A 15,501-nucleotide genomic window follows, 5' to 3' on the forward strand; every position below is an offset into this window, starting at 1 on the left:
TTGGTTTATTAGGTTTGTGAACCATTACATTGTTTTATGTTTGGTTTACACAGTGTACTACGTTTTTATTGGAAACCATTAATCAGAGTACAGAAACTTAATCAGACCATAACTTTACTTATCTTTCCCCCCTCCTGCAGTGGAACTTCCCTCTGTTGATGCAGGCCTGGAAACTTGGCCCAGCCTTAGCAACCGGGAACACTGTGGTAATGAAGGTTGCAGAGCAGACCCCACTCACAGCCCTCTACGTAGCCAGTCTTATCAAAGAGGTATTTTTCTTCTTTTTTTGTCTTCATTTAGTCCCTTTCACTCGCAAGAGTTGATTTCAGGTTGATTTTGGGTACAATCCAACAAGCAACCCTGTTTGGTACTTACAGTCTTCTGTTGTGTTAGTCTTCTGGTCTTGTACATAATGGGATTTTTTTTCAGGAATTTATGTTCAAATTGTCCATTTTGAAAAGCTTTGGCATATTAGATTTGTGACACAGACTGCTTTTATATACAGGTGGGTTTTCCTGAAGGGGTTGTGAATATATTGCCTGGAATGGGACCATCAGCTGGTGCTGCCATTGCAAGGCATATGGATGTTGACAAGGTGGCCTTCACTGGATCCACAGAGGTAATGTGTGTGTATATATATATATATATATATATCTCACACACAGATTGATAGATAGATGTGTGTGTGTGCCACAACACCTCCAACTGACAAGGCAGGTTTTACATGTTAACTGTAAGAGAGAGACCATCTACCACCGGTAAGGACTGCAGCTCCTCTCTGTTTGTAACATTTAATTTAGTTTAATATTTTACTTCAGAATGTGATTCAACAACCTCAGAAGGGTCAGAGCCACTCAAAAGCTCTGCCTCTCTGCAAAAGCTTTTATCAAGACAATGAAAAGATCATGTCTTTTTATTGTGCCAACATTTTTTATCATTCCATTGATTGCAACTGAACTGAAGGTGTCACCATCTTCTTTCTGTATCTCTGTCCATCAGGTGGGTCATCTCATCCAGCAGGCTTCAGGCCTCAGTAACCTGAAGAAAGTCACCTTGGAGCTGGGAGGAAAGAGTCCTAATATCATTCTGTCTGATGCCGACAGTATGTTTTCTTTGTGTCTAACTACTCAACAGTGTTTTCATTAATGATGGACAGAGGTGGGTAGAGTAGCCAAAAATTGTACTCAAGTAAAAGTACTGTTACTTCAGAATAATATGACTCAAGTAAAACGTAGTCATCCAAATAATTACTTGAGTAAGAGTAAAAAAGTGCTTGGTGAAAAAACTACTCAAGTACTGAGTAAATGTTGAGTAACATCTGATTTATTTGTTAACACAAGCATTCAATCAGACAGACAAAAATACAAAATAATCATCTTTAGGCAAATTAGAGTTCATCCAATTGATAAAATAAATTAAAATTAATTAATTAATTACAAAATAGCTTTAAATAAAATAATCCAGGTAAATTCAAGAACTTTGATTTAAAAAAAAAAATAAATAAATAAAAAAAAAAAATAGGCTAATAGACTTAGGGAATGTTTAAAACATATGTACCCCATATGTAACCTAAAAAAACAAATAAGTACCTATCCACGGGGAAGAAAAACGAATTTAGGAAACTTATTGCTACATGTTTCTTCAACTTAGTTAGGTAGCTGGGGAGAGGGAGGTCCTGGGATTTCTGCCAAGACTGTTGCTCTTATGTCTTTGCCCCGTATAAGTGGCAGGTAATGGATGGATGGATGGATGGATGGATGGATTGGACTGTTCAGAAATATTTTCAGAATGAAGTTGAGTGCATCTTTGTTGCTTTCTCATTCAGTGGAAGATGCTGTGGAGCAGTCCCACTTTGCTCTGTTTTTCAACCAAGGCCAATGCTGTTGTGCTGGCTCTCGAACTTACGTCCAAGCAGACATCTATGATGAGTTTGTCGAGCGCAGTGTTGAGCGTGCTAAGAAAAGAGTGGTGGGAAACCCTTTTGACTTGAAGACTGAGCAGGGACCTCAGGTAACACGCACCCCTCGTTGGTCCCTGTTGCTTCTTTGTGACAAATAATGGGTTCCTTTTGGAGTCCACATACTTTAGCATGCACATTTGTATACATTTGCACTTCCCTCTGTGATAATCTATCTAGGTTGATCAGGAGCAGTTCAACAAGATACTGGGCTACATCAGCATCGGGAAGAGAGAGGGTGCCAAGCTGATGTGTGGAGGAGGAGTGGCTGCAGACAGAGGATACTTCATCCAACCTACTGTGTTTGGAGATGTCCACGACAACATGACCATTGCCAGGGAGGAGGTAGGGTTGTATAGATCATTTTGATATACCAAGCTAATATTTTTTACATCACACATTATTATGGTTTGGTAAATGGTATGTTCCCCATTGGGGTAAATCCCCAAGTAAACAGTAATAAAAGAGAAAAGCTGGGTGTCATGGCCACCACAACCAACTGTGGACCATCACTGTTGACCTCCTTTCTCCAACCTGTTGGTTGGAGACAGGAGAACAGGATCTCCTTAACTGAACCCTTCCTTTGGGGTCCTTAAGAAGTGAGGTGAAATTGCTCTCTCCTTTTATACTCCATGCATAAGGAGCATAAAAGGAGGTTTAGAATACCACTAGCTTAAAGAGACTCCCCTCTATACACACTTTCAGAGTGTTTTAAGAGTTTCACTGAAAGAAATGTGTTGGTGTTTTACACACTTTTAACTGGAGGAGAAACGTGTTGGTATGGTCCCATCTTTGTCTTGTCATTTTATATTGTGCTAGCATTTGAAATCTTTTTTTTTTTTTTTTTTTTTTTTTTTTTTTTTTTTTGTGAAACTTTAAAGCCATAATGTGTAATATTTCACGTCGTTTATTAACAAATTTGAGTCTTATCATTCACAAGTATTACCTCAATCGTTATTAATTACCTCCATCACAAAAGTGCAGTGTTCTTATATTCTTTATATTCAGCATTCGAATGTACATAAGAGTGTTACACTCCAATGAATGTCTCCATGTTGCTCCGCCATTTTAAAACTACGGGATTTGTAGAAGGACATGTCATCAGCTTCGCATTTTCCGTTTACACATTGGAAACGGAAAATGCGAAGCTGATGACATGTCCTTCTACAAATCCCGTAGTTTTAAAATGGCGGAGCGACATGGAGACATTCATTGTCCGTGAAATATTACACATTATAGCTTTAATGTGTCATATTCAATTAAATTCATTTTTATTTATATAGCGCCAAATACAACAAATGTCATCTCAAGGCACTTAGATAGTAAGTCCAATTCAAGCCAATTGGAATTCAATTAATTAATAATAATCATAATTCATAAAATAATCCAATTCGTTCATATAGAGCCAATTCAAAAACAATTTCCTAGCTAAGAAAACCAACAGATTGCACTGAAAACTTTTTGTTTTTCGGTCCAATCTCCCGGCCTGAGCGTGCCTGAGGCGACTGTGGAGAGAAACGACTCCCTTTTAACAGGAAGAAACCTCTGGCAGAACCAGACTCAGGCTCTGCTTCCCGGACATTTACTGGCAGCTTATTCCACAATAGAGGGGCCTGATAACTGAAGGCTCTGACTCCCATTCTACTTTTAGAAACTCTGGGAACCTCAAGTAAACCTGCAGTTTGGGAACGAAGTGCTCTGTTAGGAAAATATCTTACAATGAGATCTTTAAGATATGATGGAGCTCGGTCATTAAGAGCTTTATATGTAAGGAGAAGAATCTTAAATTCTATTCTGAATTTAACAGGGAGCCAATGAAGAGAAGCTAAAACTGGAGAAATATGATCTCTCCTGTTAGTTCTCGTCAAAACTCTGGCTGCAGCATTTTGGATCAACTGAAGGCTTTTCAGAGAATATGTGGGACAGCCCAATAATAAAGAATTACAGTAGTCCAATCTTGAAGTAACAAATGCATGAATTAGTTTTTCTGCATCACTCTGAGACAAGATGTTCCTGATTTTAACAATATTACGAAGGTGAAAGAAGGCAGTCCTAGAAACCTGTTTAATATGCGAGTCAAATGATAAGTTCTGGTCAAAAATAACTCCAAGGTTCCTCACTGTAGAACTAGAAGCCAAGGAAATACCATCTAGAGTAACTATATAGCTAGACAATTTCTCCCTGAAACGCTCAGGTCCAAAGATAACAACTTCAGTTTTGTCTGAATTTAGAAGCAGACAGTTCTGAGTCATCCAGGTCTTTATGTCTTTAAGACATGCTTGTAGTCTGACCAACCTATTGGGTTCATCTGGTTTTATAGATAAGTACAGCTGAGTATCATCAGCATAGCAATGGAAATTTATGCCATGCTGTCTAATAATGTTACCTAATGGAAGCATGTATAAAGTGAAAAGAATCGGTCCAAGCACAGAACCCTGGGGAACTCCATGACTTACTCTGGTGTGTGAGGAAGATTCTTCATTTACAAGAACAAACTGAAATCTATCAGATAAATATGACTTAAACCAGCCTAATGCAGTTCCTTTAATCCCAATAACATGTTCAAGTCTGTGTAATAAGATACTGTGATCGACCGTATCAAATGCAGCACTGAGATCCAACTGGACAAGCACAGACACAAGTCCGCTATCAGAGGCTAAGAGGAGATCATTGGTAACTTTCAGCAGTGCAGTTTCTGTGCTATGATGCACTCTGAATCCTGACTGAAACTCTTCAAACAGATTATTTCTGTGTAAGTGATCACAAAGCTGAGCTGCAACTATTTTTTCAAGAACTTTAGACATAAAAGGGAGATTGGATATAGGTCTATAATGAGCCAACACTTCTGAATCAAGAGTAGGTTTTTTAAGTAAAGGTTTAATTACAGCAACCTTAAAAGTCTGAGGTACATATCCTGTCAACAAGGCAGATTGATCAAATCCAATATGGAAGTGTCAATTAATGGGAAAACCTCCTTGAACAGTCTGGTTGGGATTGGGTCTAAAACACAAGTTGATGGTTTAGAAGAGACTATTGCTGTTGTTAGCTCAGAGAGATCAACTGGACAGAAGCCGTCTAAATACAAATCAGGTTCTAAAGATATTTCTAAAGCTGCTGTACTTGATGATACATCACTGATAATAGTGGGAAGGACTCCATCAATCTTCTCTCTGATAGAAACAATTTTATTAATAAAGAAGCTCATGAAATCATCACTGCTGAGAGTTAAAGGAATAACTGGCTCAGCAGAGCTCGGACTCTTAGTCAGACTGGCTACAGTGCTGAAAAGAAACCTGGGATTATTCTTATTCTCTTCTATCAATGATGAATAATAAGGAGTTCTAGCTTTACGAAGGGCTTTCTTATACATTGTTAAACTATCTTTCCAGACTAACTGAGACTCTTCTAAATTAGAGGAACGCCACTGTCTCTCCAGCTTTCTTGCAGTCTGCTTTAAAGCACGCAGCTGTGAATTATACCAAGGAGCCAGCCTCTTCTGACTGATTACCTTCCTTTTCAGAGGGGCAACATTGTCCAGTGCTGTACGCATTGAAACTATAGTGCTGTCAACAAGAGAGTCAAGTATTGCTGGAGTAAAGTTTAGGTAGTCGTCCTCTGTCATAGCTGCACATGGCAGTGAAGAAAAGGATGATGGAATTAATTCTTTAAATCTGGTTACAGCATCCTCTGATAGACACCTTCTATATGTAAATTTCTTCTCAGAAACTGTATAGTCAAGCAATGTAAACTCAAAGGTTATCAGAAAATGGTCAGATAAGACGGGGTTATGAGGGAACACTGTTAACTGTTCACTCTCAATGCCATAAATCAGCACAAGATCAAGGGTGTGATTAAGGCAGTGAGTCGGTCTGTGTACACTCTGAGAAAATCCAATAGAGTCCAATATGCCTCCTGCTGCCATCTGGAACAGGAAATCCTAGAAGACGATATCTTTTATTACAGTAGCAGCTTCCTGGTTAAATAAATGGCAAATGAAAATTCTACTTTTATGCTACAACTAGTCACTTAATGATTCAGTGACGTTATGATTCAGTCACTTAATGATAACACAGGACAATAATGTGCAACCTTGTGGGAGAGCTTTCATTTACAACTGACAGGCTCAGTTTGTTGTTGTAAGAGTAACAATTTGTTTAAAAGCATCTTTTTACTAGTCTTGCTGAAAGGAGAGTCCAGCTCCAAAACCTCGTGAGAGGTGAGCTGTTACATGAGGCGTTGAATGTAAATGTGACTGTGAGTACAGACAACTGAATTTGTATTTTTAAGCTGCTTTCCAAATGGTTCTTTTTTGGGAATTTTTGAATTTCCAAACTGTGCCCTTAAAGTAGGGACGTGTAAACATTTAGATCAGAAGGACCAATCCCATTCAAATAGGAAAATAAACTCCACTTGAGGCATAGTTTCCTCAGTGCAAATGCATTTCCAAAACTGGAGAGACCTTTTCCAGATAGTCGAGGTCATTTTAAGAGCTGAATTCCGCTTCTCATCTCACTCTCCTCTCCTTGTCCTCGGCTCAGTTAGAACTCTTCTTCAGTATATCGTGGCTTCAATAAGTAGCAATGGCCATCCAATTCAAATTTGTTATTGCAGTGGTCAAAAGTTCACTTAAAATTCACTTGCAGAAATATTTTAATACTTGTAGTTCCTTTGTGTCTGACGTTTTGATCACTGAAATGAATTGTCAGCTCTAATTAGAATCTCTGTAACTTCCCCCTGTGTCCTTTTCTGAAAACACTGGGACGTATAGGAACAATGCACTGATACCAGAGGAAGCTAAACGTAACTTAGAATAACAGTCTGGTTTGTAAATGACAAGGCACACATGCTTGTATTTCACGACTGACGAGCTCAAATGATGAATCAGTCGGTGTGCTGTGTAAACTGTAAATAAAACAGAATGCGATTTTTAACTAATCTCATAAATGTGTTATTATTATCATGACGATAAAAGGAGACATTTTACTATTTCATGAAAAATATGAGCTCATCTTGACTTTGATGCAGAAACACGTCTCAAAGAAGTTGGAATAAAGCAAAGAAAGTCTGGAAAAGTAAGTGGAAAGAAAAAGAAACAGCTGGTGGAACGTGTTGAAACCAATCAGGTTTATTGGCAATAGGTCAGTAACATGATTGGGTATAGAAAGAGCACCTAAGAGAGGCAGAGTCTCAGAAGTGACAATGGACAGGTTCAACGGTCTTTAAAAAAACATTGTCTACGAATTGTGGAGCAATTTAAAAGCTGTGAAGACTTTGAATATTTCATCATCTATAGAACATATCACCAAAAGATTCAGAAAATCCAGAGACATCTGTGTACAAGAGACTCAGTTGATAAATCATTCCTGGATGTCTGTGACCTTCAGGCCCTCAGGCAGCTCCGCATTAAAAACAGACCTGATTCCGTCCTGGAAATCACTGCATGGGCTCAGGAAGACTTCCAGAAATCATTGTCTGCGAACACAGCTCACCGTAACATCCACATGTGCAGGTTAAAGCTCTGTCATGCAGAGAGCAAGCCACATGTGAACATGATCCAGAAACACTGCCATCTTCTCTGGACCAAAGCTCATTTAAAATGAGCTGAGGCACAGCAGAAAACTGTTAACTGTGTGTCGAAATCTGAAATTCTTTTGAAAATCATAGACGTTGCGTTCTTCAGACTAAAGAGGAGAGGGACCATCCAGTTTATCAGCTCTCAGTTCAAAGCCTGCAGCTCTGACGGTATGGGGGGGCATTAGTCTCTATGGAGCGGGAAACATGTACATCTGGAAAGGCTCCATCAATGCTGAAAGGTGTATATACAGCTTTTAGAGCAACATTTGCTCTCATCCAGATGGTGTCTTCTTCAGGGAAGGCCTATTTTTAAACAACCTCAAATACTGCATCAATTACATGGCTTCGTGGTAGAAGACCCGCCTGCAGTAATGTCTTTTCGCCATAAAGAGAGGAAAAACTCATTAGCATTGGTTGCTTTCTTTTATTCTTGTATTGTACCTTACTTTTATTCTTTGCTCATATTAAAAAAAAACTCTTACATTGAAAGTTCCCCTCATCCATAAAGTCTTTTATGTTTTTTTTTCTTGCAGATCTTTGGTCCAGTGATGCAGATCTTAAAGTTTAAAACATTGGAGGAGGTGGTAACAAGAGCCAATGATACTAAATACGGACTTGCAGCTGCTGTTTTTACTAAGAACATTGATAAAGCCAACTATGTTTCCAATGGGCTCCGTGCCGGCACAGTCTGGTAAGGGTGCTATTCTAAAATCATCTATAGCCGCTTTCGGACTGTAGGAGCCTTTGGCAGTTCTAATAACAGTTTTAATCCGCGGGGCCGTTTTCTCCCGTGTTCGGACATACAGGAACTCGGGGCTTTCTCCCTTAGTTCCTATAACTATTTAGCTCCTTCTCCGAGGTCGGGTCTTTTCATAGTTCTTATAGAACGAATCTAACGGAGGTGTGTGGTGGTCGGTAGCTACGCCCCATGTCATGCTATCACGGCTGAAATGTTTCCTCATAGACACAGACACAACCGGCGGGTGTTTAATAAGTTAAACTTACACTGGTCTCATTGGTCTGCAGCGCTCTGCTCTCCTTTCTTACTTCATGAAATGAAAAAGTATCGTCTCCTGACTCTCTCTGTGAGCTTTTCCAGCCTCGATATTAGACGCCTGATGTGATTGTCCATGATTAATATCACCATCATGCAGACCATAAACACAGTGGCCTCCCCACTCTCCATATTAGCTTCTTGGTGGTGTTTTTTCTACTCTCCTTACTTTAACCGTTTTGTTTTGTGTTTGAATGTAGCGCTAAACGGCTAACGGCTAACACGTCACTGAAGCAGACGGCTGCGCGCGGCGCATCAGTCCCTATCAGGTCCCGACTCATGTGCGAATGCAGACTGAAACAGTTCCGCAGGGGAAGGATAGTTATCAGAACGAAATTCGAGGAGGGTAGTTCTGATAACTACTTTCTTAGAACAGTCTGTCCCAAAGCGGCTTATGGCTCCAGAGGTCCAGTGGACACATCATTTGTATTAGCATGTCCTGCTTCGACTTTGCCCCACCAAGAAGTTTTCTACTGACACTATCTGAATCTGTTATTGGAATGCAACTCACCATGTTTCTAAAAGGGCGGCAAGCATCGCATAGTCCAGTTGATGTACAGACCATCCCTATCTACAGGGTTCCCCCTCAAAATAGGATCTATACCAAGCAAACTGTCTGTAACAGATGTGCCAGATGTTGAGTTTTTGGAAAGAAAAAAAAAAAAGGATGTTAGAAGTACACTTATAAGTATGCCTCGCTGCCAAAATGAATGAATTGATTAAGCTAATAAATAAAGAACCATCTAAGAAGCTTTGAAACACTCATTTAGCAGGCATCTCAGTGGGCAGCAGCAGTGTTGGCCCCCTGAAATCTGTTTCAGAAATGTTGTCGGTGTAATTGCAGCAAGCAATTAATAATTAATCCTTAATTATCAGTAATATTTTTTTGTATAGTGGTCTTTCATGCTTGAGGCTAGAAGCATAGTTGTCGAGCCAAATGTTTGATTAGCTGTGTGCTGTGACTTGTGGTGCTGTTTGGTGTTTTTTTTTAGTTTTTTTTTTTTTTTTATAGGAATGTTTTTATTCATTCTAAATGAGTTTATAGGAACCCAGTTATTTTTTGCCTTATATCCTCTTGAGTGTTTTGTTGTCACTTCATTACAGAGGTGACATGATAGTTGAATGGTTACAGTATGTGCCTCCAAAGGTCATTGATGGCACATGCTGTATTATTATTTTTCCAGCATATTTCCTTTCTACCCTTTTCACTAGTCACGTTACTCCCCAGTGAAGACATTTCTCTCTCATGATTGTTCTTGTGAGCAGAGGCCATTCTGATAGAGGGGGTCCTCTGTAGCTCTGAGCTCTGCTGCAGGTCCATGAGCCTAAACTCAGTCTTTTAAAGTTGTTCCGAAGGTGCCAATTTGAAATGGTAAATGGTCGGCTCTCATGTACAGTAGCACCTTTTAAACTCACACAGACACAAATACATCACTTTTTTATATATATTTGCACTCTATTTATAGCATGCAAGGCTTTCATCTACAATCACTCACTGATGAACATATGGGGGTAATGTTGGGATCAGTGTCTGTCCCATGGGCGCTTCAACATATGGAGGAACTGTTATCAAACTCTGAGCTTCTGGTTGGATAACAAAGATCCTACCCTTTGAGCCACGTTGGTCTGGTATTGTGATGGACGGATGGTTGGATGAGCAAAAGTCTTGCATTTTTTATTTTTTTTATCATATTAACATTCTTTACAGAGCTCGAGTGGTGCAAATTATCCCTTTTATCTGAGAGGATGAAAATGGACTGGCTCCCCCTCTGAGCTGTCCAAGGAGTACTTCAAGATTTGTGAAGAGCCTTGATTTAGTTTAATAATGTGGAAATTAGAACAAGAGAGAGTTCCATTAAGCCCCCGTGCGTGCTTTCTCAGATATAGCATTTCACCTTCTGAAAATGGATGTCCTCTTCATGATGCATTAGGACAAATTATTTTAAAAAACGCCGAATTCAGACTTTGATTTTTTATTTATTTTTTCCTATGTGCATATGCAACAAATTAGTGCAAGTATTGTAGTTATTTTAGGTCTAAACTAATATTGCTGTTCATACAGCACATTGTATTTTGTGATGAATTCATATAATATGTTTTGGAATATTCTTTTGAGTATCTTAGAAATCTGTGGAAGTAATAGGCCTACAGTTGGTGTGTATATGTTCGTCTCCAGCCTAATATATTGGTACCTTTACTCGAGTAATAAACCAGTTTATAATGATAGGTTAAAGATGTAGGGAAATGGTTTCACAACACATTCCATGATGCTTTTGACCAAGTCCATATCAATACCATCACAGTCTGTTGATTTCTTGGCCTTAAATGATTGAACTATACCAATAATTTCCTTTTCATCTGCTCCCTTTATAAACATTGAGTCTTTCTACAAGTTACTGGTGTCAGTTTCTAGCAACTCCTTTTTGGACAAAAGAAACAAAAAAAGTCACCATTGGACTGCTGATACTAACCTCTCTGATTTTGGATTTTATTTTATTTTAGATCATTTATTTGAAATGCATGTTTGTACAATGAGTTTGTACATTTATTTTGTGATTTGGTCACAAGATGGACATCTGGCTCCTGCTTCTTCCAGTCCCTGTCTACATTTATAATCTTCTTGATGTGTATTACATATGAACAGGGTTACTTTTATGGTTTTACCTCCTTTCAGTTGAACATCGATGTAATGTGTTTGTGTGTGTGTTCCTCTGCAGGATTAACTGCTACGATGTGTTCGGTGCTCAGGCTCCGTTTGGAGGTTACAAGGCTTCAGGTAACGGCAGAGAGCTGGGAGAGTATGGCCTGGACAACTACACAGAAGTTAAAACGGTACTTACTGAGCAAACACCATCACACAACTATGTTCAGCCCATCAAAAATAAATGAATGTTCCTGAATCAGGATCTGTGGGATTTGGAGCAGGTGGTTCTACCTGTCAGTAGCTGGTTTGCTCAAATGTTGTCAAATAAATAATCAGCTTTGATATAATCAAACATGATTCATCACTAATATGTTCTTATTGCAGTTAAGTATTATTATTAAGTAATTGTTAGTAAATTAGTAATTGTTTATACTATTGAATAACTATTTTGGGAAACTCTTATATATCATGACCCATACATTTATTTTTGTATTTATCAGACAAAAAATGTACACATATATTTTACATAATGTGTGTGTATCAAATCAAATCAAATTTATTTATATAGCACATTTCATGTACAAACAATTCAAAGTGCTTTTAGTTTTTATACAAAGTTTTTTATTTTTTATTTCTTTTTAATGATTTTATTGCCTTCTTGTAGCTGTAAAGCACTTTGAATTACCTTGTGTACGAATTGTGCTCTATAAATAAAATTGCCTTGCCTTTACATAAAATAAAAGCATTGCAGCAGGGAGTGGAAGAAGCATTAAAAATACATAATTTAAAAACAAGCAACAGTTAAGATAAGTTGCAGATTTCATGCATAAACACATGAGAAAATAAATGTTTTTAACCTGGATTTAAAAATGTCTCCATTTGGTGAAAGTTTAATCTCCACTGGCAGTTTGTTCCACTTGTTTGCAGCATAACAGCTAAATGCTGCTTCTCCATGTTTAGTCTGGACTCTGGACTGGACCAGCTGACCTGAGTCCTTGGATCTAAGAGCTCTGCTGGCTTTATATTCTCTGAACATATCACAGATGTATTTTGGGCCTAAACCGTTCTGGGATTTGTAAACCATCAGCAGGCTTTTAAAATCTATTCTGTGACTGACTGGAAGCCAGAGTAAAGATTTTAAAGCTGCTGTGATGTGTTCAGATCTCTTAGTCCGGGTTAAAACTCCAGCAGCAGCGTTCTGGATGAGCTGCAGATGTTTATATGTATGTATGTGTGTGTGTGTATATAACACATATATATATATATATATATATATATATATATATATATGTGTATGTGTGTATATATATATATATATGTGTGTGTGTGTGTGTGTGTGTGTGTGTGTGTACACTTTATTGCCTAAAGTATAAACTCACCTATCCAAATAATTAAATTCAGGTGTTCCAGTCCCTTCCATGGCCACAGGTGTATAAATGAAAGCACCTTGGCATGCAGACTGCTTCTACAAACGTCTGTGAAAGAATGGCTCGCTCTCAGGAGCTCAGTGAATTCTAGCGTGGTACTGTGACAGGATGCCACCTGTGCAACAAGTCCAGTCATGAAATTTCCTCAATACTAAATATTCCACACTCATCTGTCAGTGGTTTTATAACAAAGTGGAAGCGATTGGGAACGACAGCAACTCAGCTAAATAAAATGACAGAGCGGGGTTAGCAGATGCTGAGGCGCAGAGGTCGCCAACTTTCTGCAGAGTCAGTCACTACCGACCTCCAAACTAGAGGTGGGCATTGGATTAAATTTTCTTAATCGATCGTCAGGAGAATTAACTATCAATTATCGATTAATCATTAAAAAAAAAAAAGTATTAATTCAAATCGATTATTTAACATTTTATTAATTAAAAATGCAATGTAAATACAAAATACAGCGTACTTTTCCTCGATGAGATCTTTATTACGAGAAGAACAACTCTTGTGGCAGTTAAACTGACGTTTAATGGTAAACTGGAAGATGTGCGCTGCGGTGGTCTAAAGCAGAGGAGCCTGCAGCTGCGCGCCGGCGCTCCTAAACACAACTGACCCTCATTCGTTCCAAAATAATAACAATAACTTAACCAAAAACATAATAATACTTAGGTCTGACAGAGTTAGGTCTGCAACTCAAAAACTATCCAAAAGGCACCGAGTCTAAAAAGAGGGTGAGAGGGATGGATAGCCAACCTAACAATTAATTAGGCTACCTAACAAAGCCTCGTAAAAGTAACTAGTAGGCCTAACTCACATACAACTTCAGCACCGGTCTACTGATTTATTTTATTTTTTTGTTGATAAAGATACGCATGTTAACATGCTCTGGTGTCAGACGCGCCCGCAGCCTGGTGGCTGTCGGGGTTTAGCTCCAGAACAGTGTGTCAGAGAGCTTCATGGAATGGGTTCCCATGGCTGAGCAGCAGCATCCAAGCCATACATCACCGAGTGCAGTGCAAAGCGTCGGATGCAGTGGTGTGAAGCACGCCGCCACTGGACTCTAGAGCAGTGGAGACGCGTTCTCTGGAGTGACGAATCACAGTTCTCCATCTGGCAATCTGATGGAGGAGTCAGGGTTTGACACCTTTGGGATGAATCAGAGCGGAGACCGTGAGCCAGACCTTCTGGTCCAACATCGGTGTCTGACCTCACAAATGCGCTTCTGGAAGAATGGTCAAAAATTCCCATAAACACTCCTAAACCTTGTGGAAAGCTTGCCCAGAAGAGTTGAAGCTGCTATAGCTGCAAAGGGTGGGCCGACGTCATATTAAACTTATGGATTAAGAATGGGATGACACTTAAGTTAATATGTGCGTAAAGGCAGATTGTGAGGGACCGAGCCGGTCAAACATGAGGACACAAAAATGATTTTAAAGAAAGAATGGGTTTATTCCCAAAAAATAACAAAACTTTAAACAATAGTTACAGGGCCCTTAAAAGAGGTCAAATAAGGAAACTAAATTTAAAGACAAAAATCGAGATTTTAACATAACCTTAAGCCAACGGTTCAAAAAACAAACAAAACTGACCTGACACACAAGAAACGAAGGGGACTTAAAAGTTGGCCATGACACACTGAGGAAGATGGAAGGGAAACATCAACACAAATTTAACTAACAAAAGTAACTAAACCCAGTTAGCTCAAGAATCAACTTAAATGCCTAACTAAACCAAGTCAACAAAATAAACAAATCACAAAAGCAAAAAGAACTAATGACAAAAATTAAAATGAAGACTCCATAGTCTTCCCCTCTCCAGTTAGTATCACCCAATCAATCTGGGATTGGAGTCGAGTGCTTCGTTTCAGCCCAGTCCAAGTGACTGTGTGGCTGCAGGTGAGGCCATCACACAGATGAACGAATACTTTTGGCAATAAACTGTATATAGTTGCTAAATGCTTGTGTTTTCAGGTCACTATCAAGGTGCCACAGAAGAATTCATAGAGGTGTTGATCAAAGCCGGTCCGATTGCTGCCACCCAGGACGTTGCTGAGGCGACACATTAAAGTGGGATTCTGCTCTTCTCATCTTTTCTGGATAATACAGTTTTTTGTTTTGTTTTTTTTCTTCTCATACATGTAAACAGTGCACACGTTGTTAGCAATGACAAATCCTGCACTATAAAGCTTTATTTTTCGGCATTGAAAAGGCAACACTTAAAATTCACACTTTGGAGATGGAGATGCACCTTGGAGTTTCCAATCTTATTTTAGAAAATGCCTATATGCCCCATCGTAGATGATGAAACTACAGCTAGAATCGGCCTGTAGTCTCTGGGCATTGTTTTTCAATTTCCTCTTTTCTTGTAAGTTTTCCTAATAAATGCATTTGAGAAACACAGCTTCCTGATTTCTTGGTTTATGATTTAGGAGGAGCTCACTTACAAATGAAAATGAAAGTGACAAAGAAGTAGTATAAAGTTGGTAAAAGTAAAAGTTAAGCCCGGTGAAGTCTGAAACTAATGTGATCATATTTTTTGTGACTGTGGCTTTGAATAAGAAATGTTCAGCTCGTTCAAGAGATTTCAATGACATGGAAAGCTCGTGTAGTGGCGGCTCCAACTGACAGAAAAAAGGTTTTTAACCGGCTGCTGTGTACACAATTTTCAACTCGTATAATTTTACCATCAAAATGTAGGTAAACTTGTCCTCTCACTCACAATGTGACTTTCCCAATACACTGCAATACAAACGAGGAGCAGGACGTACTCTCCTCTCAGCTCATGACAGTTTTTTTTTTTTTTTTTTATTAGTTTCTTGGTCTATACATAATTTGGGCTGTTT

The 15,501-nt window shown here is 38.8% G+C and overlaps 1 protein-coding gene across 1 annotated transcript in view; it reads left to right on the forward strand.

The window, feature by feature from the left end:
* Positions 1–15,054, forward strand: part of LOC142379652 (aldehyde dehydrogenase, mitochondrial-like) — a 37,418-nt gene extending 22,364 nt beyond the window's left edge. Inside the window, exons 6-13 of the mRNA XM_075464732.1 lie at positions 141–269; positions 506–619; positions 1,000–1,102; positions 1,826–2,010; positions 2,138–2,302; positions 8,065–8,222; positions 11,303–11,417; positions 14,630–15,054. Coding sequence (XP_075320847.1) covers positions 141–269; positions 506–619; positions 1,000–1,102; positions 1,826–2,010; positions 2,138–2,302; positions 8,065–8,222; positions 11,303–11,417; positions 14,630–14,662 — 1,002 coding nt within the window. The 3' untranslated portion in view covers positions 14,663–15,054. The remainder of the gene's footprint in view (positions 1–140; positions 270–505; positions 620–999; positions 1,103–1,825; positions 2,011–2,137; positions 2,303–8,064; positions 8,223–11,302; positions 11,418–14,629) is intronic.
* Positions 15,055–15,501: the final 447 nt, after the last annotated feature.

This window comes from Odontesthes bonariensis, chromosome 5 (assembly GCF_027942865.1).
Source record: "Odontesthes bonariensis isolate fOdoBon6 chromosome 5, fOdoBon6.hap1, whole genome shotgun sequence".
Classification (NCBI taxonomy): Eukaryota; Metazoa; Chordata; class Actinopteri; order Atheriniformes; family Atherinopsidae; genus Odontesthes; species Odontesthes bonariensis.